We start from the raw sequence: 25,160 nt of genomic DNA on the forward strand, positions 1-25,160 counted from the left end.
CATATACTTAGACTCTCTCTATATACCTAAAATTTTTCCTTTTTCCGTGTGTTATCGTAGGAGGAGAATCCCTGCATGGAAGCAAATAGAAATCAAGAGATGAAGGGCTGCACGTGCTAAATGAAACGTTCAAAGATCTGTTGGATTGTTCTCGAGGCAGAATCTCCGAGGGTATACAAAAATTGTGCTGGTGGAAACTGAAATGAACATTTGAATTTTTTTTTCTAAGCTAAAAAATAGCATGAACGATCCAACGTTTTGAGGACTAATGGGTTGTTTTGTCTTTCCTCGAAGGGCCCCGATCCTCAGCCGTTTTTTTAGTACATGTCGTATATTAGATAGACAAGATATCAAAATATATATATATAAGAGACCGTAGTCATTTGTGAACATCATTGATCTAACATCATATCATATAATATATATATATATATATATATATACTAGAAAAGTGCACGTGCGTTGCACGTGAGCAACTAAATTGCTGGAAATATAAGTACGAAATTTTGATAATATTTAAATGAATTAAAATATGGCTAATAGCATTTATTAATTGCAACAAACCAAACCACAAAATCAAAAATCATGACCATAGACGGTATATGAATCGGAGAAGTTATCTAATTCACATAACATACTTTTCAATATACTTCTTGGTTGATTTTGATAACTCTACAACTCTTTGTCGTAGTTTGTTATAATATACATATAGCCATTTTGATATACTCAGCAAGTATATGATCGTCTTAAACATCTATTATGTTATTTAAAATCTTCATCTGGGATCTGACATGCTCGTAGTTTACTTCCCTATCAGGACGTTTTTTCGGTTTTCTACATTGTTTTTATCCAGTAATCTTATTTTCCAAATATTTATTTTATTGTTGAATGATTTTTCAGTTTTTGACAATCATCAACTATAACTCATAAGAATAAATGTTGTTTTTAGTCGTGATTGGTTTTTACTTGTGACTAAAAGTATGTATAACCTATATATTCTTCAACAACATAACCAATGAATGGTGCTGTAATTTCTTCAAACATCGGGATATTTGAAATATCATTTTTATATATTTAGTATAAATATTATCAACATATAGCTATAAGTTTAATAAATTTTTAACGATTATTTCTCAATCAGTGTGAGAAAAAAACTTGAAAATCTTTTCAAATGACTATATCTTATAACTGTGTCATCGTTTAATTTGACGCAATTCAGGAAAGTCATTTCTTTCGTCATTTTTTAGAAGATTTGGAACAATGATTGCGTGCATCATATCATGGAGATGATATAATTTCAATCTCATAAACAAAACAAATTTTATTCTATCGAGTTTACATTTTGTTTTATAATATTTTATATATTGTGGAACGACATACAAAATTAATTATTGTATTTTAAAAATCTTGAGAAGGACACGGATAACGTAATTAAGATATGTATATTGGATATCATTCAAATATATATATCAAGGTATTTATCTTATTCAATATCTAATCTAATAATACAACTGTTTACATTTCATGAGCATCTTATAATAGACAAAATTAATTTGATGAAATATTGTATAATTCAATTTGAATTTCACTATTCGGCTAACAAAATTTAATTGGCGAGTAGTTCTCTGTGTTACCATCATATATCTAATGAATTAGTTTGTTAGCCACTTTAACTAAAAAAATAGACAAAAACAACCTCTTAGCCACTTCGAAATCTATCGATATAATATTGGAAGAAATAAAGTGCAACCGGCTCAATGTCTCAATTTATTAAAAATGCACAAAATTGATATATTGTGTCCACAAAGCTTTAGAATTGTTCTCAAACCATTAAAAATAAAATGAGAATCATACACAATTTTTTTTCATGTATTTCTTTTTCTGAATGAAGAATTTTTTCTTTTTGTTTATTCTTTGAGAAATATTGATATTTTATATGGCATCAATATGTTGCAAACCATGAAGTAGCAACATAATCACTATATAACCCTTAAAGGTTTACACATACAATTTTTCAATTTATTCTTCATTGTGCTGCGTTGAAATTTAAATATGAATCATTCTTGATATTAATATTTTGCTTTAAATACTCCTTCAAATATATATGTATATGTTTTATGTCACTTAGTTAGACCTAATTTAAAATATCTAAAAAAATGTGTTTGAATTATATCATACAGAAATAGGTGCATAGTAATATGCAACATTATTTTTTTTAACATGTTTTTTCCATCCACTATGTTTGTCATAAATTTTTTGTTCAAAATTTGATTCATTTCTTAACTACATGTATGAAGAACCAATAAATTATATAATTAACAGAAATCATATATCACCCTCTTCGTAGAACATAAGACCCAAAATATGTGGCTTTGATTGGTGTACTCTCATACATATTTTCATATAAACAACAAGACAAATAATAGAATATCGGAAAAATCAATTGCCGCCAACAATACTAAACAAAATGAATTTAAAAAATTCATGACACAAACAACCTCCATAAAAAAATAATAACTCAAAGTTCAAAAATAATTTATTTAGTACAATAACAAAGAAATTGAAGTATATACGAGCAACAAAAAGCATAAATCACTCTCAAATTAAATACTAACTCATATTATTCAAAATTTTTATAAATTTTTCAATATTTTTTTCAAATAAAGAGAAGGCGCCTTACTAACGTCATGGTTTCATAAATATTTTACTTTTTAAAAAAACACACAAAGGAAAAAATGGTGCCTCAAAATCATCATGAAAAATCCTTTAATAAAACCTTAAGAAATAAAAATATAATACGAAGTCACATAATTTTCCTTAAATCAAAGAAAAATATTAGACCGTTGACAAAATATATCTGGCAACGACAAAACATACGTTAACTTCTGATCAATTAAAATTTAGAATCATGCATAATCATTTAAGTAGAACAAAATCGTATACAAAAAATCTACTTGATATTATCTCTTTTAACAATTTATCCATGTTTGTCGTCCACCAGAGGACTCATAGATCCACTAATTTTTTTAGTCCATCTATTAATTCCACAATAAATAATACTACAAAAATAATATAATCAAGCACATAAAAACTCAAATTCAAATACTTTCAATCAATTTAAAAAAAAATTTGAATAGAGAATATAATAATGTTGTAAAAATTTTGAATACTGATTTATAGACAGAAGTCTAGAAATACATTTGTCCCAATAAATAAAAAAATATTAGCTCTTTATATTCTGAGATATAAGCTAAAAAAGAAGAAACATTTCATCATTTTTAATATTTTGTAAGTCGCTTCAAACTAAGTAATATAAGCAAACTGAAAACATGCATTATGTGTTTAAGAATTAACAAAATATATCAAGGAAAAAAATTAAAAATAATCATTTTTGTGGGATATATGGTTTTGTTTTATATTTTCTTTCGGTGAACAAACAAATCACATAAGGAATCCAAACATAACATGATCAATACAAACGACATATAACACCAAAACATGTAATGATATATTAAAAAACTCATCTCATTGCAAGAACACAAAATGATCAAATGAAGCATATTATTTAGTAATATTTTTTTAGCAGCATATATAAAACATTGACTAAATAGCTTAAAAATAATGTTTGAAATAACTTACATACAAACATTTCTCTCAATCATGTATCTCTATTGACACATAAAGAGTTTGAAAATATCTTTATTCTAAATGGGAGAAAGAAGTTTTATATAACCTTAATATTTATTAATAATTTATTTTTATTCAATCGGACTCATCTTCTTTCATCTGCCTATTATTACCTATCATCAATATGGTAGATATTTTTCATGAATTTGACGAAAATATATAAATTTCGTAATTAAAATTAAATTTAAAAGTAAATTAAAATAATAATTAGTTTGATTGAGTTAAGTACACTATTAATGATCTTATTAAACTAATATAAAAAATGGCTTAAATAACATCGTGAACATGACAAATTGTAAAAAAAAATTAAAATGGTAAGGTTACAAATGAAAATCATATATTTAATAGATAATATTTATTTAACATCGTATATCGAAAATTGACTAAATAACTTATATGTTTATATTGAAATCACTTACATACAAATATTTTCTCTCAATCACATATATTTGTTGATACATAAGTAGTCTTAAAATACCTCTATTTTAAATGAGAAGAAGATGTTTTATATGACCATAATATTTTTTAATTATTTAATTTTTTTCAATGTCACCCATCTCTATTCGTCTTCCTATTATTACTTTAATGTTCGTAATATTAATAATTTTTTTAATGTATAACATTATGAGAGTGATTTTCTATTAATTTGATGTCATTGTATAAATTAAAGTAATTAAATTTAAATTTAAAAATAAAAGTAAAATTTAAATTTAAAATAAAAGTAAAATTAAAATAATAAATAGTTTGATTGAGTTAAGTGCTCTATTAATAATCCTATTAAACTAATATAGAAAATAATTTAAAGAACGTCATTAACATTATACAAATTATAAAACAAAAAAAAGTAAATAGTAAGTTTACAAAGTAAAATAAAAATAATAATTAATTTGATTGAGTTAAGTACACTATTAATTATCATATTAAACTAATATGAAAAATGACAATAAACAAAACGGTAAAATAGGAAGTTTACAAATAAAAGTCACATATTTATAATAGTAATAGAAATAAAATAAAATAGATGTTAGTAATATTAGCAATTTTTTAAGTGTATAACATTATGATAAATTTATAAGTAAAATCAAAATAATAATTAATTTGATTGAGTTAAGTACACTATTAATTATCATATTAAACTAACATGAAAAATGACTTAAAGAATCCCATGAACATGAAAAAATATAAAACAAATGAAAGGGTTAAAAAGAAAACTCACAAATAAAAATTAAGTAAACTATTAATTAACATATTAAACTAACATAGAAAATTACTTTAAAGAACCAAATGAAGATGGTAAGCTAAAAACGAAGAAACATTTCATCATTTTTAATATTTTGTAAGTCGTTTCAAACTAAGTAATCTAAGCAAACTGAAAACATGCATTATGTGTTTAAAATTAACAAAATATCTCAAGGAAAAAAAATTAAAAATAATCATTTTTGTGGGATATATGGTTTGTTTTATATTTTCTTTCGGTGAATAAACAAATCACATAAAGAATCCAAACACAACATGATCAATACAAACGACATATAACACCAAAACATGTAATGCTATGTTAAAAAACTTATCTTATTGCAAGAACACAAAATGATCAAATGAAGCATATTATTTAGTAATATTTATTTAGCAGCATATATAAAACATTGAATAAATAGCTTAAAAACAGTGTTTGAAATAACTTACATACAAACATTTCTCTCAATCATGTATCTCTATTGACACATAAAGAGTTCGAAAATATCTTTATTCTAAATGGGAGAAATAAGTTTTATATAACCTTAATATTTATTAATAATTTATTTTTATTCAATCCGACTCATCTCCCTTCATCTGCCTATTATTACCTATCATCAATATAGTAGATATTTTTCATGAATTTGACGGAAATATATAATTTCTTAATTAAAATTAAATTTAAAAGTAAATTAAAACAATAATTAGTTTGATTGAGTTAAATACACTATTAATGATCTTATTAAACTAACATAAAAATGACTTAAATAACATCATGAACATGACAAATTGTTAAAAAAAAAAAAGGTAAAATGGTAAGGTTACAAATGAAAATAGATAATATTTATTTAACATCATATATCGAAAATTGACTAAATAACTTAAATGTTTATATTGAAATCACCTACATACAAATATTTTATCTGAAGCACATATATTTGTTGATACATAAGTAGTCTTAAAATACCTTTATTTTTAATGGGAAGAAGATGTTTTATATGACCTTAATATTTTTTAATTATTTAATTTTTTCAATGTCACTCATCTCCATTCGTCTTCCTATTATTACTTTAATGTTCGTAATATTAATAATTTTTTAATGTATAACATTATGAGAATGATTTTCTATTAATTTGATGTCATTGTATAAATTAAAGTAATTAAATTTAAATTTAAAAATAAAAGTAAAATTTAAATTTAAAATAAAAGTAAAATTAAAATAATAAATAGCTTAATTTGGTTAAGTGCTCTATTAATAATCCTATTAAACCAACGTAGAAAATAACTTAAAGAACATCATGAACATCACACAAATTATAAAACCAAAAAAAGTTGAAATAGTAAGTTTACAAAGTAAAATAAAAATAATAATTAATTTGATTGAGTTAAATACACTATTAATTATCATATTTAACTAATATGAAAAATGACAATAAACAAAACGATAAAATATGAAGTTTACTAATAAAAGTCACATATTTATAATAGTAATAGAAATAAAATAAAATAGGTGTTAGTAATAGTAGCAATTTTTTTTAATTGTATAACATTACGATAAATTTATAAATAAATCAAAATAATAATTAATTTGATTGAGTTNATAAATACTACTGGATCAAAACTTATTTATATATATATATTTTCTGTATGTGTGTGTTCATTCACAATTTATATATGTGTTTCACGTATAAATATAGGTGTTCAATCAATTATGATACCGTGTCAATCAATGCTTTTCTTTGCCACGATAACTCAAGCAATTATCATCATCAATGGACCATTTGTTATGACTAAGCATAGAATCGGATACTTTAATATAATTTATTTCATAATTTATTAGAGTTGTCAAAATTGGACAAATCTATAGGATTGGCCCGTTCAACCAAGCCAAATAGACAGGTTGATTAACAATATCAAAATATGTTCAAATGAGGGGCTAGCCCTCCGATCCCCGTACTGTCAAAAGACCGGGTTGTCTAATTTTCTCGGATCTCTAAGTTGTCAATGTATATTTTTTTTATTTCTTCACATGGGTCAAAATTTGTATCGAATTTTTATGTACGAAGGAGTGACGCGTGTTTAGTGAGCACATATTATTATTACTATTAGTTAAGTAAATAGATAAGATTAAAAAATTAAAATTAAAATACCTCTTGATGATTTTATTAAATATATATTTGTGTCAATCCATTGGTATATTAATTCATTTGACGAGTTTATATTGGAAAGGATATTCGAAACGAACCGAATTTGGTTTTGCTATAAAGAAAGCAATTTGGCTGTAAAATTAAGTTGTTCAAAGCTTGATAATCTTGGAGTATCTTTTGTTATCATTTTTAGATGAATATGTTTTCAAGTAGCTCTTTCTACATGTTGGGAACTTGGAATAAACAAACAAAAGATGCAAAGTTATTAAGCAACAAAAAAAAAGTATTCAAAAAAGGCGCCGGAGGCCGCAAACTCATCCGAAGTTGGAGAATTAAATAAGTATGTGAGTGAAATTGCAAACGAATTAATGATTAATCAAACATATATTCTCCATTTACGATTGTAGAATAAAATTCTAGCAAATTATTTTATCCCAAGGAATATCAAGTATTTGGTTATAAACGTTAATCAAGCGATAACGGATCATATTTGCATGTTTGAGATTTGTGCAACTTTACATATTATCAACTCATTTTTCAAATTTTGAGAATACGCGAAATGATAGGCATAGCTATATTATAGATTGTTAAATTTAGTTTGATATATATATTTTTTTATCGAATGAAGCGGCGACGCAGACGATTAATTAATTTTTTATGCAGAAAAAACATTAATACATTTTAATAAATTATTACAAACGAAACTTGATACGATTTATTTTTTCGTTTTTATTTATAATATAATGCGGGGGAATTCGAAGTATCCAAAGCAGCAAGTGACGTTTTCTTTTTCTCGAGCCGAGAAGATTTGGCGAACCAAATTTGATCCACCCACGAAATAAAAATTAAAAAGAAAAAAAAAATCTACGTTAACGGCTTCTGCTATCAAATCCCACAAACTCTTATTTATCTACATGGCCATTGCCATTCGAAGTTCCATCGCATTGAATTACGCTATCATCTGCACAGACATTTTCAGACTCAGACGACGTGCTTTGCCCACGGCTACGATCCAAATCTTGATTACCAAATGACTCAATTATGGAGTCATCGCGTGCCCCTCCAACTTCACATAATTCTCCACAGGCTCCCACTTGTTCATCATCATCATCATCATCCATATAATCATCATCCATATCTGAATCCATCAAATGCAATCGGTTCTCACACAAATCTCCTCCATGAGCATCTTTCCACTCATCGTCATCACTATCTATCTCCAGCAACAAAGACCGGTTTTGTGTAGCCCGCTTCCGGAGCATGAAGACATTGAAATAATAACTTACTATTTCATTTTTCGTTCGCGTTGGGAAAGCTGCACTGAGGTGTTTCCAAAAATTTCTACCACGTGAACTGGGATTAGAGAATATGATCTCATGGAAAAGGTGTTCATCATTTGCATTCCACCTGCATGCCACTTCCTCACCCATGTCATAAAAACCCAGCTCTGAGAAACTCTCTTCACCAATGACCTCTCTAAATGTTTCTCTCGCTCCCTTGACATGTTGACGCACACATCTCATGGATCCCACATCTGGGCAGCAACAATCTGTTCTGCCTTGTCCAACTTTAGCTCCGTTTACGATTGAATCATCAGGCATTGGAGTAACACAAGTTCCCATAAGCCTTTGCTGCCTGACATCAGAACCCAAACAATCTTTAGGAAGGTTCCTGTCCCATGGCAGAACTTCAGCTTGATGATCTGGTCCAACAGGAACTTCTTTACTAACATAATTGAATAGAGATGATTCAAAATTTGAATCATCGGGAATTGGCACATTACAAGTTCCAGTTGGTTTTTGCTGCGTACGGTTGCCAGAATTGAAGTAATGTAATGAATCAGTAACATTCACACCCCAAGGAAGACCTTCAGCTTGACGATCTGGTCCAATGGGAATTTCTTTTCTAGGAGAACAACTGAACAACGAAAAGTATGGATTCTCCAACTGTTCTGGGAACTGGAAAGGTATGCTGAAGTCAAAATATGGTTGAAAATAAGACCCGAACGTGGCATCCTCCAGCCCTGTATCTTCCTCACTACTGCTGCTGGTGACCCATGACAAGGGAGCACTTGTCTCTAATTCCTTGTCATCCACAGGTGCAGTATCAGTGTGGACTCCGTAGAGCCTCCTATCATGTCGTAACTTATAATAGCCGCTGTCAGCTTCACCTGGCACTCAGTAAATTATGATGAGAAGATAAATAAAGATTGTTCAGATGTAGTAAGAGAAAAGATGAAAAAGACAGATATCAAAAACTAGTGCAGATCAGATTTTATTCTCATAAAGCAGAAAACCACAGCCTTTTTCTAGTACAAATTAAGAGGAGCATATTCTTAAAAAGCTCCTCTATAGAGAACCGTAGCCTAATAAGCTCCGGATAACAAAATACTAATAAAAAAAACATCAAGAAGCAGAATTTACCGAAAGAATCAGTGTTCGGAGAAGTAAAAGCAGAGGGAAAATCCTCTTCACAAAGAATTATTTTATTTTCCTGATCGAATTGTTTATGTTGCTTCAGAGAAAGCTCCGGAAATTCTTCTTCAAAAGGACGTTTCACTCCCATCCTCTGAAAAGAAAGCCAAAAGGATAAACAACTCTAGACATAGACAAATAATCCTTGTTAAAAGATGATGAAATCAGTAATTTTGTAAAAAATGCAAAGGTAGAAAAGATCAAGGAAAATCTCATAAATTGCGAGCGCAAATGACCTATAAGAGCAAGTAATAAGAAAAACAAGCCACAATCTGACAGAGATCCAAGATATGTCCAAAACCTCAAACCATGAATTTGAATTCGGAGCAGCAACCACCAAACAATTATTCTCCTTTATGTTATATCATACAGTAAAGACAGAATGACTTAACCAGCCATATTTGGCTACAGAAATTTTATAATTTCTAGCCTTGCTACCAATTAAAAAACACAAGGTAGCGACTCATTGTGCATACAAACATGCTTTATTTTCTTAGCATCAGATAACAGTTAAAAAAAATTTGTTTTAATCATGATTCAACAACATTTGATTTCACACATTATATCAAGTGTGCAATAGCTCCCATGCAAAAAACAAAAAACAAAAAACAAAAAGAAAAAGATGCACAAGGGAATGCTCCATGATTTTATTTCAAAGTAATAATGAGGCATAAAGATCAGTCACTAACAAGCAGAAAAAATAATAACAATAAAATTAATCAGTTAAATCCCAGATCGGATAGCCAGTGTTTATAGCATGCAAACAAGGACAGTCATGCTAATAACAAGCAGAATTAAAATAATTAATATTTAAATAAATAATGTATATAGTTTTTAGATTAATTACTAACATAATAATAAACCCAATTATTTAGAATAAATAATACCAACAGATTAACAAGCCTTCCAATCAATTTATAGCAGAAAGAAACAGATCTTAGAACTAGCCCAAATTTCAATTAAAAAAGAAGAAGAAGAAGAAGAAGAAGAAGAAGAAGAAGAAGAAGAAGAAGAAGAAGAAGAAGCAGCCCCAATTTCACGAAAAACCCTAACTCTAGATTAAAAAATTCGACGCCGAAAACAGCAAAAACGATATCAAAATACAATTCAGAGACAGTCGTATCAGAACCCTAAATCAATTTATGAACAGAATTAGCTATAATATCAGTAAAACAAATTGGATACGCAAACCCTAGATGGTAAAAGGTATCCGAATAAAGCTGCAACTTTTGAATATAGTAGCAAGGGATAGCCCTAGAATAGAGATTAGAAATGAAAAAAATCCAATTAATTAATTGATTTCGGGGATAAATCTTACGGATCGAAGAATTGAAATCCAAAAACCTAGAATTCGCAGAATCAACGGCTTGAGCTGCAAGAGGATTCGATTGAAAGAGACTGAACTGGTTGAATTAAAAGGTTACCGGATTCAAATTTTAGGAACAAATTGTTCGAAATTTTAGAGTCGACGACGGCTAGATTGGATGGAATCGAGAGTGATTTGGGAAAAGTAAAACGCGGTCGGCGTCGTTTTGTAGATGGAGAGGAATCAGAGGATCCGAAAAGATGACCCGTTTTTAAATTCGCACGTGTGGTTTATATGGGATACGGAGTAGTCCGGATGAGACACTTGAATTTATTTATTTATTTTTAAAGCAATTTAGTTCTCCATAAGCTTTCACTTCTAATTAAAAAGCATTAAATTACCAATAACAAAAAATTATATTATTAAATTATTTTTCTTTATTTATCTATAATTTTACATAATTTATTTGTAACTTATTTCTTTCTTTCTCAATTTTTTTAATCTCGTAATTCAATATTATCCACAATTCAAAGAAATTTATTCCACTATTATCTCCCTTGATTTATTTAAGTAATTATATTATTTATTGAATATTAAATTAAAAATTTCAAATTAGAAATATTAAAAATATAATACTAATGTACACCCAATATTGCTTGTATATACTGATTAGATAGTATATATACTAAAAAGCAAAAACCAATTAATAGACTTTTTTTAAAAAAAAACAATTGACTTTCAAGTATGAGCGAGCAATCAAATATGAATTTTTTACATGAAAACATTTTGTTTTTGGAATTTAGAAGAAAAATCAAAAGAGAGCAAAAAGTTAAAATTTTTTAGTAATTTACTTTTTTGCTGTTGAAAGTAAAAATAGAAAACCATCAAACTACATGATTAGTTAGTTGAAATACCTTTTACATCATGATCAGCAAGCTTATAATTATATATACAAAATGAAATATCCCACGTACACCTTATATGTTGCATGTAGTGATGTAAAGCTAGCTAGCCCTACTTTGTTTCGTTTTTCGTTTATACTATTTATTTCTAGGAAGCCAACAAATTCTTGAACCATTTGACAGAATCCTTTGCGTATCTTTTGAGCTGCTTGTCGTGGTAATCCACGTAGTACAAACCAAACCTTGAACTAAATCCAACTCCCCATTCCCAGTTATCCAACAAGGACCACACGAAGTAGCCTCTCACGTTGCAACCATCTTCCCTGTATACAGTGCATAATATCAAATATCGATGCGCCTGCTCACACACACGTATCTGTAGAAAGAAGCAACCAGAAAAGGATTAAACAAAAATGGTTTACACAAATAATCTTCTTACCTGATAGCTGCTAACAAGTTTGTTAAATAGTCGTTATGATACTTTATTCGCTTCTCATCTTTGAGCGCGTATTTAATGGACACGAATGGGCTGTTTCCGTCATCCATCCCTGCTAAAAAACATAAAAATATTTCATCTATGAATCTTGTTTTGTGAAGTATGTGAAGAAAACGATTTGTTTCTCAACTATTATTACCATTCTCGGTAATGATAACAAGAGGGTTCCTATATTTTTGTCTGATGTAATTCATCAAACTTCTGATCCCGTGTGGCACAATGTACAACCATATAGAATGTGCCTGCCGTACGTCAAACTTAAACGTTTAAAGATCTTCACACAGTAAAAGTAGCGTGTATAAATTTGGTTTTGCACATACATACCCTGTCAGCTATAGGCCTTCCATCTTTAAATGCTGCAAGAAAGAAATTTAAGGACACAAGAAAGTTAATAAACAAAACAACCCCATTAAGGCCGTATTCGAGAACACTTACTATAACGTACGTACGTAATGTGACAGCACCAGAGTCCGCAAGGGAATCGTTCAGCAGAACCCCGATTAAATTTGTGTTGTTTATGTTGGCATACCAAGTGGTATAGTGATTGATGCCGATGAAATCAAATGAACCTTTTAACAGATTGGATTCGGCTTCAGAAAACTTTGGCAGGCGGCTTCCTACTCTCGTTCTCATTGATTGTGGATAATCTCCTTTGATTATTGGTTCGATAAACCTAAAATCGACCAATTGGAAGACATGCATCTCACGATCAGTAACTGTACGTAGTTCCAAGCAATAGTCTGCAGAACATTTTCTCAATCTGTATATCCAGCTGTACTAAACAAGAAAAAATTCTTAGTCTTTTACCATCCCAAGTGAAAGTCTAGTGCTCTTTGTGTTGCTTCAACGTCCTCTGATGAGTTTGTTGCTGATTCATACCAAAAAGAATCCAAAGTTATCCCGATTGATCCACGTTGTTTTGGCTGAGACAAATAACGTCACACACCATACCACATTATATTAAGATTGTTATCTTTTTGAGATCAGAACCTTATACGTACGATATGTATTTTAATTTACCTGGTATTTGTTCTTATAAATTTGTACCACAGTAGCGTGTGAAAGAAGCACGTTGTGACCGACTATATAAGGCTCGGTTGCTGAGTTTCCAGCCCTGCAAAATGATCGTAAAAGGATGGAGCAACGGCTGGGAGCCTGAAGCCCCACGTCGTAGCCTTGTACAGCAAATGTATGAGGCTCATTGAAGGTGATCCAGTACTTTACCCTGTCGCCGAATTCTTTAAAGCATGTTTCGGCATAGATTGCAAAGTCTTTTCTGGTGAAAAGGGTGACAAGATCATGAACTTCCATTTTCCCCGCGAATTTATTCGAATTTCATTGTTGGGAGAAGAAGAAAAATAATCATTTACATGCTTTGTGGGCTCAGCCATCCTGTGTATCTGTCCTCTAGAGTTTGAGGAAGATCCCAATGGTAAAGTGTCACATACGGTTTGATTCCTGCAGACACACGGGTACAGATATTTAGTTGAAAGATATTATTTTGTATATTTTAACGGGAAAATTGTTTTTTTCTGTTAGCTTGTTCAATTTTGGGTTTAAATCAAAAGTTTGGTTTTGGTATTTTAGTTTTTAATTTTCAGCTATTTTGGTCCAATTGCTGATGTCACACCGGAAAATGATGGCGTGACTTTAGAAAATACTGACTTGTCATGTTGACGTGATACCAGAAATTAATGATTACGTGATACCAGAAAATGATTACGTGACTTTGAAAAATACTGACTTGTCAAGCTGCCAAGTCAGCAATTAAACAAAAATAGTAGAAAATTAAAAGTTAATAATGATCAAAAGCTCGAATTCTCAATCACATTTTTAAAAACATATTTTTTTAAGTAAGATTATATTAATATATTGTTTCAAGATTGTCCTGCTAATTACCTAACTATATTATTATCTATTTATCTAGTAATATAGTAGCATGATTAGGAATATATTACCATTCGCAAGTAATGCGTTGATGAGATTATTGTAATGATGGACTCCGGCTTCATTTAGTCTCCCAGTTCCATCTTATAAGAACACAGGGAATAAGAATTTAGTAATAATTAAGCTTCAAAAGTATGGTAAAAATATATTTCACTATTAATCATGTCTTCCAATTTACGAACTAAGAATCCAAGCATTAAAATAATCGATANAGCCAATTATCGAGATAATTGGAATTGTATTAATGAAAACATTTCGACGTGTCGTATATTTCGATACAAATCATATAAATTAAATTTTTCATTCTAAAACACAGAAGGAAGACTAAATTCTTTACCTCCATTCCTACAATTGACGATGTATTTATATGCATGCATGGAATTTAATCTTACTAGGGTAAATCCTGGACCAAGCAATGGAAAACCTGTAAGCATCCATTCCCATATCTTTCATAAACTGTATATCTTCCTAAATTTACCAAATCATAAAATGTAATTCTTTCAATCCTCGTTAGAAAATTAAATATTTCCTCAATTAATTAATTTCAAATATTATGTTAAATTTTTTGGTTTATTAAATTTTAAAAGGGGGGAAAATTCCCTTACACGGTAGAGGTGATACTGATCATTAGCTACATCAGCATTGCTGGAATCAAGAACTTTTCCTGCCACCGAAAATTTATAATAATTTAATTAATTTTCAAACAGTTATTTATCATGGTTTACATTAATTTTTTTTCAAAATAATTTTAATAATAGCTTAATTTTCGGAATATATTAAATAAATTCTTCTGTATGTTGTTGTTACCAAAAGTGTGAGCGAATGTGTCCCAGATTGTTTGACCCCTTCCATCTTCTTTGACAGCTCCTTCATACTGAAATTCAAGCCAAATATTGATAACGGAAACTAATTGTTGTTCAATGATAATATAATACAAAAAGCGACAGAGGGCTGTCTTGTTGGAAAACCTGCTAAGAGAACTGGGAATAACATGCAGTAAAAGCCGACAATCCTAAAATCCAATAAAATAATTAAAACATATTTATTTGTGATTTGCACATATAATAAAACATAATATTCTCATGTTAATTATTGCACGTAACTCAACACCAGCCGATACAAAAAATATCGGGTTTGGGATTTGTGAGTTTCGGGTTCGGATTGAAACTGGGTAGACTCCAATTCAAACCCACGATTTTTCAGGTGGGTTCGGTTTGACCGGAACCATCCTAAAAGTTGAAAATTATTCTGTGATGTTTGAAGGCGTTTTGAAGAGTTTTTGTTGTTATGTGTATGAATTAAAAAATAAAATATTATTATTATTATGTGTTTTGAATATTTATTTAATTATTATGTTAAAAAATTACATAATGTGTTAATGTTGGAAAAAAAATCAGATCGGGTTACACGATTTATTTAGGTTACTTTGGATTCGGTTCCTTATTTTTAGGTTGGTTCGGGTCAATGTTTTTTCTTGATAATATCATGCTTCAACAGGACCACCAAATTAACACCCCTATTGATAGTAGTACAAACTTTACTGTAAAAATGGAGAAAAGCCCTAATCTTGCATTACTGATAGTGTAATGTTTAATCCCTTCAGCCATAAAAATTGTCATTCCGAGTTTTTTTATTTTGGAGATCCTGCAACGAAATGATTACCTGATAAGCGGAAGAAGCTGTCCCAAAAACAAAACCCTTTGGAAAGCTTCCTCTACTGATGTTCTTTCCACAGCATGTTTGAATCCCAAGAGCCACATTAAACGCAAATATCGAAATTAATATCCCTTCTGTCGCCATCTTCATCATGTTCAAAGTTAATTTTTCTGAATTAATACCAAATAAAAAGATGTATATATATGGATCAAAGCTTTAGTTTTCCACGCTACGGAAATNTGTTTTGTTTAAATTGTTGTCATCCCACTTGCCGCCTCATTCTTTTTGCTTGCAAGCCTTGTTGTGTCTATTAGCCATTTGGGTCCAAAAGTTTGGCTTAATTATAGTTTGGTGTGCGCCAGTATTCAATTAATTTTTCAATGCAATCTTTATACACAAAAAATCTTATGAGACCGTCTCGTTGATCAATTATATCAGACAGATCTCCAATACGATCTGACCCATTAAAAATATTACTTCTTATTATATACATGGATCAGGTCGACCAATCTCATTAATATATATCTGTAAGACCGTATCACGAGAATTTACTCATTATAAAAAGGGAGTACCTTAAAAAAAACTATATTGGTATGATCACTTCAAAATTGAAAAATCGCCTTTAATTAATAAATTATCTAACAAATTTTCTAAATAATTAAATTAGTTAGATAACTATCTGAATAACTTGCAATTTTTTTTTGAAAAGATTAAAAGAATAGGAGATCGATCCCTCCTGAAACAAAATATGATAATTGACCAAAGTAACATTTATAAAAGCAACAGAAGGAAGATAAAGATTCGGAGTAAAAGAAGAGACAAATTGATGTTCAAGTAAAGGAGGAGTACTGTCTGCATGGCGTGGAATATAAACCCGACCATCATCGCCAAAAGCATTTATAACATCTGTGTTAACTGCTATATATACCAAGAAACTTACAAGGTTTTGAACGAAAACCAAACTTGTGAGTGGGAAACAGAGGCAGCCAAGAAATTTATAATCATGAGCAACATTGTATTGTTAGATATTATTCTCAAAATCATGTTTCTACGTATTTATATAATATGTGGAAGCTTAATCGAGAATTATCTCCAGCCATTGAAAACTTTGAAATTCTCTGCTTTTCTTCTCGGTTGAAGCCTTCTAAGCACTTCACGCTCTTTGTAGATGGTATATATTTCTTATGAAGTGTGTGTGCTTAGGGACCTCAATCGTCTCTATTTATAGGCGTTTTTTCATACCATCGATGAATGTATCGGGAGCCGAGATTCAGAAGGAGAATCGTGTACGCATCTAAATTTTCTTGGTCGTCGCCAATATCAATTTGTACACGATTCTTCTTTAACATGTGTCACGTTTTTCTTACATTCTCCCACTTGACACATATATCTCTTTTACCATAGGAGAAAACAAAATACATGAATCATGGCAATAGTTCCTCTACAAACGAGTATTATCTTCCATGTATCACAATGCATTATGTATCTCAAACTGTATAACTTAATGAATAAACCTTATGTTTATTCGAGGTCCAACTTTATTGATATTTATCAAATCAATGAATGTGTACACAACAAATATGAGAAAATATCACATCATAGTTTCATTAAATTTGTTCTTACAACAAAATTACATAAAGGAACCAAGTCCCATTCTTTCTGTATGATCCTTAAATTTCAATGGTGGCATGCCCTTAGTTAAAGGATCCGCAATCATCAATTCAGTGCTAATGTGCTCGATAAGTAACTTCTTATCTTTAACACGTTCTCGTATGGCTAAATATTTAATGTCGATGTGCTTGCTTCGACTACCACTTTTGTTATTTTTAGCCATAAAAACAGCAGCTGAATTGTCACAATATATTCTTAATGGCCTAGATATAGAATCCATAATTCTAAGCCCTGAAATGAAACTCTTCAACCATACACCATGTGAGGTTGCCTCAAAACAAGATACGAACTCAGCTTCCATAGTGGAAGTAGCAGTTAATGTCTGCTTTGCACTTCTCCAAGATACAGCTCCACCAGCTAGCATAAAAATATATCCTGAAGTGGATTTTCTTGAATCAATGCAGCCAGCGTAGTCTGAATCAGAGTAGCCAATTACTTCCAAATTCTCAGTTCGTCTGAACATAAGCATATAATCTTTGGTCCCTTGAAGGTACCTCATTACTTTCTTTGCAGCTTTCCAATGGTCTAAACCTGGATTACTCTGATATCTTCCCAACATCCCAACAACAAATGCAATGTCAGGTCTAGTGCAAACCTGAGCATACATCAAGCTTCCGACAGCAGAAGCATAAGGAATGTTTTTCATTTGTTCCCGCTCTAGATCATTCTTTGGGCATTGGCTCAAATTGAATTTATCGCCTTTCACAACAGGAGCTATACTTGGTGAACAATCTTTCATCCGATATCTCTCTAAAACTTTGTTGATATAGGTTTCTTGAGACAGACCTATAATACCTCGAATTCTATCTCTATGTATCTTAATGCCAATGACATAAGATGCATCACCCATATCCTTCATATCAAAATTTTTAGAGAGAAATTGTTTCACCTCATATAACAAACCCTTATCATTGGTTGCAAGTAATATATCATCCACATATAGAATAAGGAAACAAATCTTGCTCCCACTGACCTTCTGGTATATACATTGATCCATGAGGTTCTCAACGAATCCGAATGAAGAGATAACATCATGAAATTTTAAATACCATTGACGGGAAGCTTGTTTCAATCCATATATAGATTTCTTAAGCTTACAAACCAATTGCTCACCATTACTAGAGAAGAATCCTTCAGGTTGTTTCATATAAACCTCTTCCTCTAGTTCTCCATTGAGAAAAGCTGTTTTCACATCCATTTGTTGCAAATCTAAGTCAAAATGTGCAACTAATGCTAGAATGATACGAAGAGAATCTTTTTTAGATACATGAGAAAAAGTCTCCTTATAATCGATTCCTTCTTGTTGAGTGAATCCTTTAGCAACGAGTCTTGCTTTATACCTTTCAATGTTACCTAATGAGTCTTTCTTTGTTTTGAAGACACATTTACATCCAATGGCTTTTACACCATCAGGCAACTGAACAAGATCCCAGACTCCATTAACTGCCATAGAATTCATCTCTTCTTTCATAGCATTAAACCATAGTTTTGACTCATTACAATTCATAGCTTGTGAAAACTTTTCAGGATCATTTTCGGCTCCGATGTTAAAATCCGATTCTTGTAAATACACAACATAATCACTAAATATTGCTGATCTTCTTATTCTAGTAGATCTCATAAGGTTGTTTGGTTGATCAACAATTTCTTGTTGTTCTTCATTAACAACTTGATCTACTGGATTTTCATCAGCAATTTGTGGAACTTCATTAACTGGTTGTCTAACACCCATTTGGTCTTGAGGGGTGTGAATAACGACCAATCTGTCCATTGAATAAGAGGGTTGTGCATTAATGTGATCATTATCAAAAACTATGTCATGATCACTCCCACTAATCAAGTCATTTTCAAGAAATTTTGCATTTCTTGATTCCACAATTCTAGTGTTGTGAGATGGACAATAGAATCTGTACCCTTTGGATTTTTCGGCATACCCAATGAAATATCCACTTATAGTTCTTGGGTCCAGTTTCTTTTCATGTGGGTTGTAAACTCTTATTTCAGAAGGACAACCCCAAACGCGTATATGTTGTAAACTCGGTTTCCAACCTTTAAATAACTCAAATGGCGTCTTTGGGACAGCCTTGGTTGGAACTCGGTTTAATATATACACAGCTGTCTTAAGAGCTTCAGTCCACAAAGATTTATGAAGTTTAGAGCTAAGAAACATGCTCCTCACCATGTCCAATAATGTTCGGTTTCTCCTCTCAGCTACGCCATTTTGGTCCGGAGAACCAGGCATAGTATATTGGGCAACAATCCCATGTTCTTGAAGAAACTTCGCAAACGGACCAGGTGCTTGTCCATTCTCAGTGTATCTACCGTAATATTCTCCACCTCTATCAGTTCTCACGATCTTAATATATTTTCCACATTGCTTCTCCACTTCAGCCTTAAAAACCTTAAAGGCTTCAAGTGCTTCGTTTTTATTATGAAGCATGTAGATATACATGTATCGTGAGTAATCATCAATGAAAGAGATGAAGTATTTCGGACTTTGCATGTCCATATCTGGACAACAAATATCTGAATGTATGATTTCTAATATTTCTGTACTCCTCTTGGCACCCTTTTTAGACTTATTAGTCTGCTTTCCCTTAATGCAATCCACACAAGTCTCAAAATCAGTAAAATCTAAAGTACTGAGTACTCCATCATTTACTAATCTTTTAATCCTCTCTATGGAGATGTGTCCCAATCTCCGATGCCATAATATAGAGGAATCTTCATTTATAACACATCTTTTAATACCTCCTTGAACATGCATAGTGGTGTTATTATTTTGTAAATAAATAGAGAAAAGACCATCAACCATTGTACCATTTCCAATAAGATTTGATTTATAAAACAAATTTATTGATTTATCCAAAAACTGAAATGAATAACCAAGGGGTACAAGTTTTGAAACCGAAATTAAATTCCTAGAAAAACTAGGAACATAAAATGTCTTTTCCAATTTTAAAATATAACCACTATTCAACACTAGGCAGCAAGTCCCAATAGCCTCCACATGCGAAGACATCTTGTTTCCTGAATAGATGCTCCGCTCATTTTCTATTGGCTTCCTTAGGTTTTGCATACCCTGCAAGGTATTTGTAACATGGATTGTAGAACCAGAATCAATCCACCATGTGTTATAAATCATATTAACCATATTAGATTCATAAAAGACAAATGAAGTAGGAATACCTTTCTTTTCAAGCCAGTCCTTAAATTTATTGCAATCCTTTTTCATGTGTCTCGTCTTTTTACAGAAGAAACACTTGAATTCTTTCTTAATGTCAGGTTGAGGTGGAATTATTCCTTTTCCTTTTCCTTTTCCCTTGACTTTGGCTTGTTTCTTATACTTTCCTTGTGTAATCATAAAGACATTATCACTTGTTTCCATCAACAGCCTTCCTTCCTCTTGAACACACATGGTCATTAATTCATTGATTGACCATTTATCCTTATGTGTATTGTAGGAAATTTTGAAGGGTCCATATTGTTGTGGAAGAGTGCATAAAATGTAGTGCACAAGAAAAGTTTCAGACATTTCCACTTCAAGTGTCTTGAGCCGAGCCGCTATGTCCCGCATTTTCATTATGTGCTCTCGCACACCTCTCACACTGGTGAGCCTTAATGAAGAGAATTCCATAATTAGGGTGCTCGCAAGTGCCTTATCTGAAGACTGAAATTGTTCATCAATAGCCTTCAGTAATTCTTTGACATTATTATGCTGGTCAACAGAACCACGCATACCAGCAGAGATTTTGGTCTTTATGAACATTACGCAGAGTCGATTAGATCGCTCCCATTTTTCATAAAGATCAACATCATCCGGAATGCTGTTTTCAGTAATAGCAAATGGTTCGTCTTTCCGTATAGCATAATCAATATCCATCCACCCTAATTGAAGAAGAATTCTTTCTTTCCATATTTTATAGTTGTCGCCCTTTAGTTCGGGAATGTCACATTTCATATCAGAAAAACTCGCAGGTTGCATAACTGCACAAAATATAATATGCTTAAAATTTTGAGACAATATCATGTTTTACCAATGTAATTCAAAAAATCTAGTGACATAAAATTTGCCTGTGGGCTAAAATTTTAATTCAATAAGATTTTTGTGTAACTTTATGATAAAACTATCAAAATTTATTTTCCTTAACTCCTGTGGGTAAATTAAGAAAAATATAATTTGATATTTTAACCTAATTAGTTATATAAATATAANGGAACTCCCTCAGATCATGTTTTCTTACGTCACTTTATAATTATTATTCAACTTAATAATCCACATTTATGTGAATCTTTATAAGCCAAAATTTTTCATTAAATAACTTTATATTCACATTTTTACTTAATATGAACAAATACATTCCCCATCAGTTTTTCTCTTCAATCAGAGTAGTGATAAAGTGAGGATCACATTTACGTGAAAATGTGGACTCCTCATCAGTTTTTCTCTTTTATCAGAGTAGTGATAAAGTGAGGATTATTTGTTCATTTGTGAACATCTAAAATATTTTATAATATTATATTCATATCTTACTTGATATGTTCATTTCAAATTATAAACAACTCAATATAATTTAATATGAACATAATGTAAATATTAATTTACCAAAATATTTTTCAATACAATTTGCATTTAAAAACATCAAAAATAAATGCAAACATAATATTAAATTTGTGTGTTCATAAATAAATATTTATAATATTTGATATGACATGCAAAATTTGTATTGAAAATTTCCCACTTGAAACGTGAGAAGTTAATTTCAAATTATTATTATTATTTTTTTAAAAAAAAATAAAAAAAATAATTGAGCAAATAATTGAAGACAAGTCTTCAGTCATGCATTTAATTGTGGGTCACAATCCACATAATACATGCACGTTACTGAAGACAGTCTTGCATTTAATTGTAGGTTGTAATCCACATAATACATGCACTTTACTGAATGCACGTCTTTCATATAGTTTTTTAATTCATTTGTCGACAATCATAACATTTTGAAGCCTTCTTCTTCATCTTCTGAATGTTTTCTTGCTATAAAAACTGGTTCTAAAATTTTTGATTCATTTTTAAAGCCATGTTGCACTCATCTTCAACCTCTCGGGAATTTCATATTCTAAGTTGCGGGAACGAAATTGCAGAAATCTTCCTTATGATAATTTTCAAGATTTCGTCCGAGAAATTTTCAGGTAAGTTATTTTATCCGACCTTTAAATTTCTTTTTTTTCTTACGTAAATTCCCAGAAGCAAAATTTTCAAGACGGAGGTATTGTTGTTCTGATACCAAATGTTAGATATTATTCTCAAAATCATGTTTCTACGTATTTATATAATATGCGGAAGCTTAATCGAGAATTACCTCAAACTTTGAAATTCTCTGCTTTTCTTCTCGGTTGAAGCCTTCTAAGCACTTCACGCTCTCTGTAGATGATATATATTTCTTATGAAGTGTGTGTGCTTAGGGACCTCAATCGTCTCTATTTATAGGCGTTTTTTCATACCATCGATGAATGTATCGGGAGCCGAGATTCAGAAGGAGAATCGTGTACGCATCTAAATTTTATTGGCCGTCGCCAATATCAATTTGTACACGATTCTTCTTTAACATGTGTCACGTTTTTCTTACATGTATAACTTAGTGACAGAAACATATGAGCATGAACTAATAAAGAAAGACTCGTATCAACAACATGATTGTTAAGAGGTGAATGGTCAGGAGACCCCATGATTACTGCCAAACTTTGGAAAAATAATAATGATAGGCAAACCTGCAGAGCCATTCCCCATTTGAATTTGCCTTCCGCCGGAGTACTCAGAACCGAGAGAGGGGTTGGCAAGATCACTGGTGACATGATGAGAAAGAACTCGAGCCCCAAGCCTCGAATGCCAGCCAACACCTGGAGTTGCCAGAAAAGATAATTTTCGTCGTTAAGTTTAACAAAATTAATTTGATTCGCCGGATAAACAAGCATAAAATTAGGATTAGGAGAAAACACAACGTGAGCTTATTTCATGATCGGAGATGGCTTCCTCCTGGCTGGGATACCAAGTTAGGAAAATTAAACAAGCTTAATAATAAAAAATTGGATAAATCTTCTCTGCATAATAATGTTACAATTATTAATTTGATGCATGTATAATAAATAAATTTTATCATTAATATCACTATAACTTTTAGCATGCATGAAAATTTGAGTAGTCGGATAATTCAAGAGGCATGAGATAAAAAGTTTATATGGCGGTGATATCATAATATGAGACATTAATTTTAGGATAGCCAATTAAAGAAATTAATATTGAATAAACATTAAAAATTCAGAATCATTTATCTATTACTATTAAGAAATAGGAAACTTGCGCTTGGGGCATAGCATTTGCGAATGAAAGAATACATTCATTTTCTGAATAATGAAAAGCTTACTGTACAAACTCCCTAATTGTTATATTTATACTAACCACTTTTAAGCTAAAGAACTTAATGTAAAACATGTTTTTATAATACATTCATTTTCTGAATAATGAAAAGCTTACTGTACAATTGTTATATTTATACTAACCACTTTTAAGCTAAAGAACTTAATGTAAAACATGTTTTTATTTATTTACAACAAAAATTTTAATACTCCCCATCAAGCTTGGAATAAATCAAGCATTCCAAGCTTGCATAATAAATATCGGTGATGGCCCTTACTCAAAGCCTTTGTGAAGAAGTCTGTTAGTTGTGGATCAGTAGGTACGTGCGATGTCTAGATTAGCTTGTCACAAATCTTTTCTCGAACTAGATGACAGTCGATTTCTATATGCTTCGTTCTTTTGTGATACCATGGGTTAGCTGCAATATGTAGTGCCTCCGTGTTGTCACAAGTCGTGTTTTCCATCGCCTTGTACTCATCTTCCGCCAAAGACCTTGAAACTGCGTGGATTGTTTTTTGTTTTCCAAGATATGAGAGATTCACCCAACTTAACATAATAACCAGCCACCGGACTTCTACTCATAGGACATGTGCCCTAACCAGAGTCACAAAATGTTGTTAATGAAAGTGAACACTGCGAAGAAAGCAAGATTCTACTACATCCATGTGAGATGTTTTTGGACTATGCATGAATTGAGTTAGCAAATTGGATTGCAAAACATATGTTTGGGCGTGCGTGTGACTGTAAGGTATATCAGTCTCTCAATCAACCTACGGTATGAACCAGGGTAATCGAGCAAAGGATCAAGTGAACTCTTTTGCCCAAAGCTATCATCATATTCTTTTGTAAACCAACTGCAGATTCTGCTCCATGGGTGTGTCAGAGATCTTATAAGCACTAGCAAGTCCTACTTCTGAAATAAGTTCCAAAGTATACTTTTTTATTCAAACAAATCCCATTATTCGACCGAGCAAATTCAATTCCAAAGAAGTACTTCCATGTTCCCAAATCTTTTATTTTTATTTTCCAATGCAAGTACTCTTTTAGGCTTGAGATGGAAGGCTAATGATTTCAGGTTATAACTATATCATCAAAATAAATCAATAAAATTGTGATAAAATCATGTTCCTGTTTTATGAACAAGGAATGATCGTGTTGTGATTGTTTAAAACCAGCTAGCCTCATATGTTGAGCAAATTTCATGTTCCATTGTCTCGAAACTT

The 25,160-nt window shown here is 30.9% G+C and overlaps 2 protein-coding genes across 3 annotated transcripts; both read right to left on the minus strand.

Annotated features, from left to right (window-relative positions):
- Positions 1-7,759: 7,759 nt before the first annotated feature.
- LOC140974555 (uncharacterized) lies at positions 7,760-11,091 on the minus strand. Of its 2 annotated transcripts, none has more exons than XM_073438074.1 (3): positions 10,969-11,091; positions 9,494-9,638; positions 7,760-9,240 (listed from the first exon to the last, which is right to left on the minus strand). In XM_073438074.1, exons 2-3 carry the CDS (start codon positions 9,633-9,635, stop codon positions 7,973-7,975), a joined length of 1,410 nt encoding a protein of 469 aa, XP_073294175.1. In that variant the 5' UTR covers positions 9,636-9,638; positions 10,969-11,091; the 3' UTR covers positions 7,760-7,972. The 2 variants fall into 2 exon arrangements, with proteins under 2 accessions (XP_073294175.1, XP_073294174.1); XM_073438073.1 differs by having other exon boundaries at positions 10,863-11,091.
- Positions 11,092-11,785: 694 nt separating this feature from the next.
- On the minus strand, positions 11,786-16,027 carry LOC140974554 (beta-glucosidase 40-like). The gene is made up of 13 exons (XM_073438072.1): positions 15,858-16,027; positions 15,003-15,069; positions 14,801-14,859; positions 14,588-14,663; positions 14,207-14,278; positions 13,619-13,706; positions 13,269-13,524; positions 13,056-13,171; positions 12,698-12,921; positions 12,573-12,604; positions 12,388-12,490; positions 12,192-12,300; positions 11,786-12,075 (listed from the first exon to the last, which is right to left on the minus strand). The coding sequence occupies exons 1-13, from the start codon at positions 16,002-16,004 to the stop codon at positions 11,901-11,903; spliced, it is 1,524 nt and encodes a 507-aa protein (XP_073294173.1). The 5' UTR covers positions 16,005-16,027; the 3' UTR covers positions 11,786-11,900.
- Positions 16,028-25,160: the final 9,133 nt, after the last annotated feature.

This window comes from Primulina huaijiensis, chromosome 3 (assembly GCF_012295235.1).
Source record: "Primulina huaijiensis isolate GDHJ02 chromosome 3, ASM1229523v2, whole genome shotgun sequence".
Lineage (NCBI taxonomy): Eukaryota > Viridiplantae > Streptophyta > Magnoliopsida > Lamiales > Gesneriaceae > Primulina > Primulina huaijiensis.

Excerpts from the sequence above, each read along its gene's own strand:
- LOC140974555 (XM_073438074.1), bottom strand. The coding sequence starts at position 9,635 with ATGGGAGTGAAACGTCCTTTTGAAGAAGAATTTCCGGAGCTTTCTCTG. Across the intron at positions 9,241-9,493 it reads TCCGAACACTGATTCTTTCG|GTGAAGCTGACAGCGGCTAT; the intron begins GTAAATTCTGCT and ends ACTGAGTGCCAG.
- LOC140974554 (XM_073438072.1), bottom strand. The coding sequence starts at position 16,004 with ATGATGAAGATGGCGACAGAAGGGATATTAATTTCGATATTTGCGTTT. Across the intron at positions 14,279-14,587 it reads TTGGTCCAGGATTTACCCTA|ATGGAACTGGGAGACTAAAT; the intron begins GTAAGATTAAAT and ends TGTTCTTATAAG. Across the intron at positions 12,922-13,055 it reads CTAGACTTTCACTTGGGATG|GTTTATCGAACCAATAATCA; the intron begins GTAAAAGACTAA and ends GGTCGATTTTAG.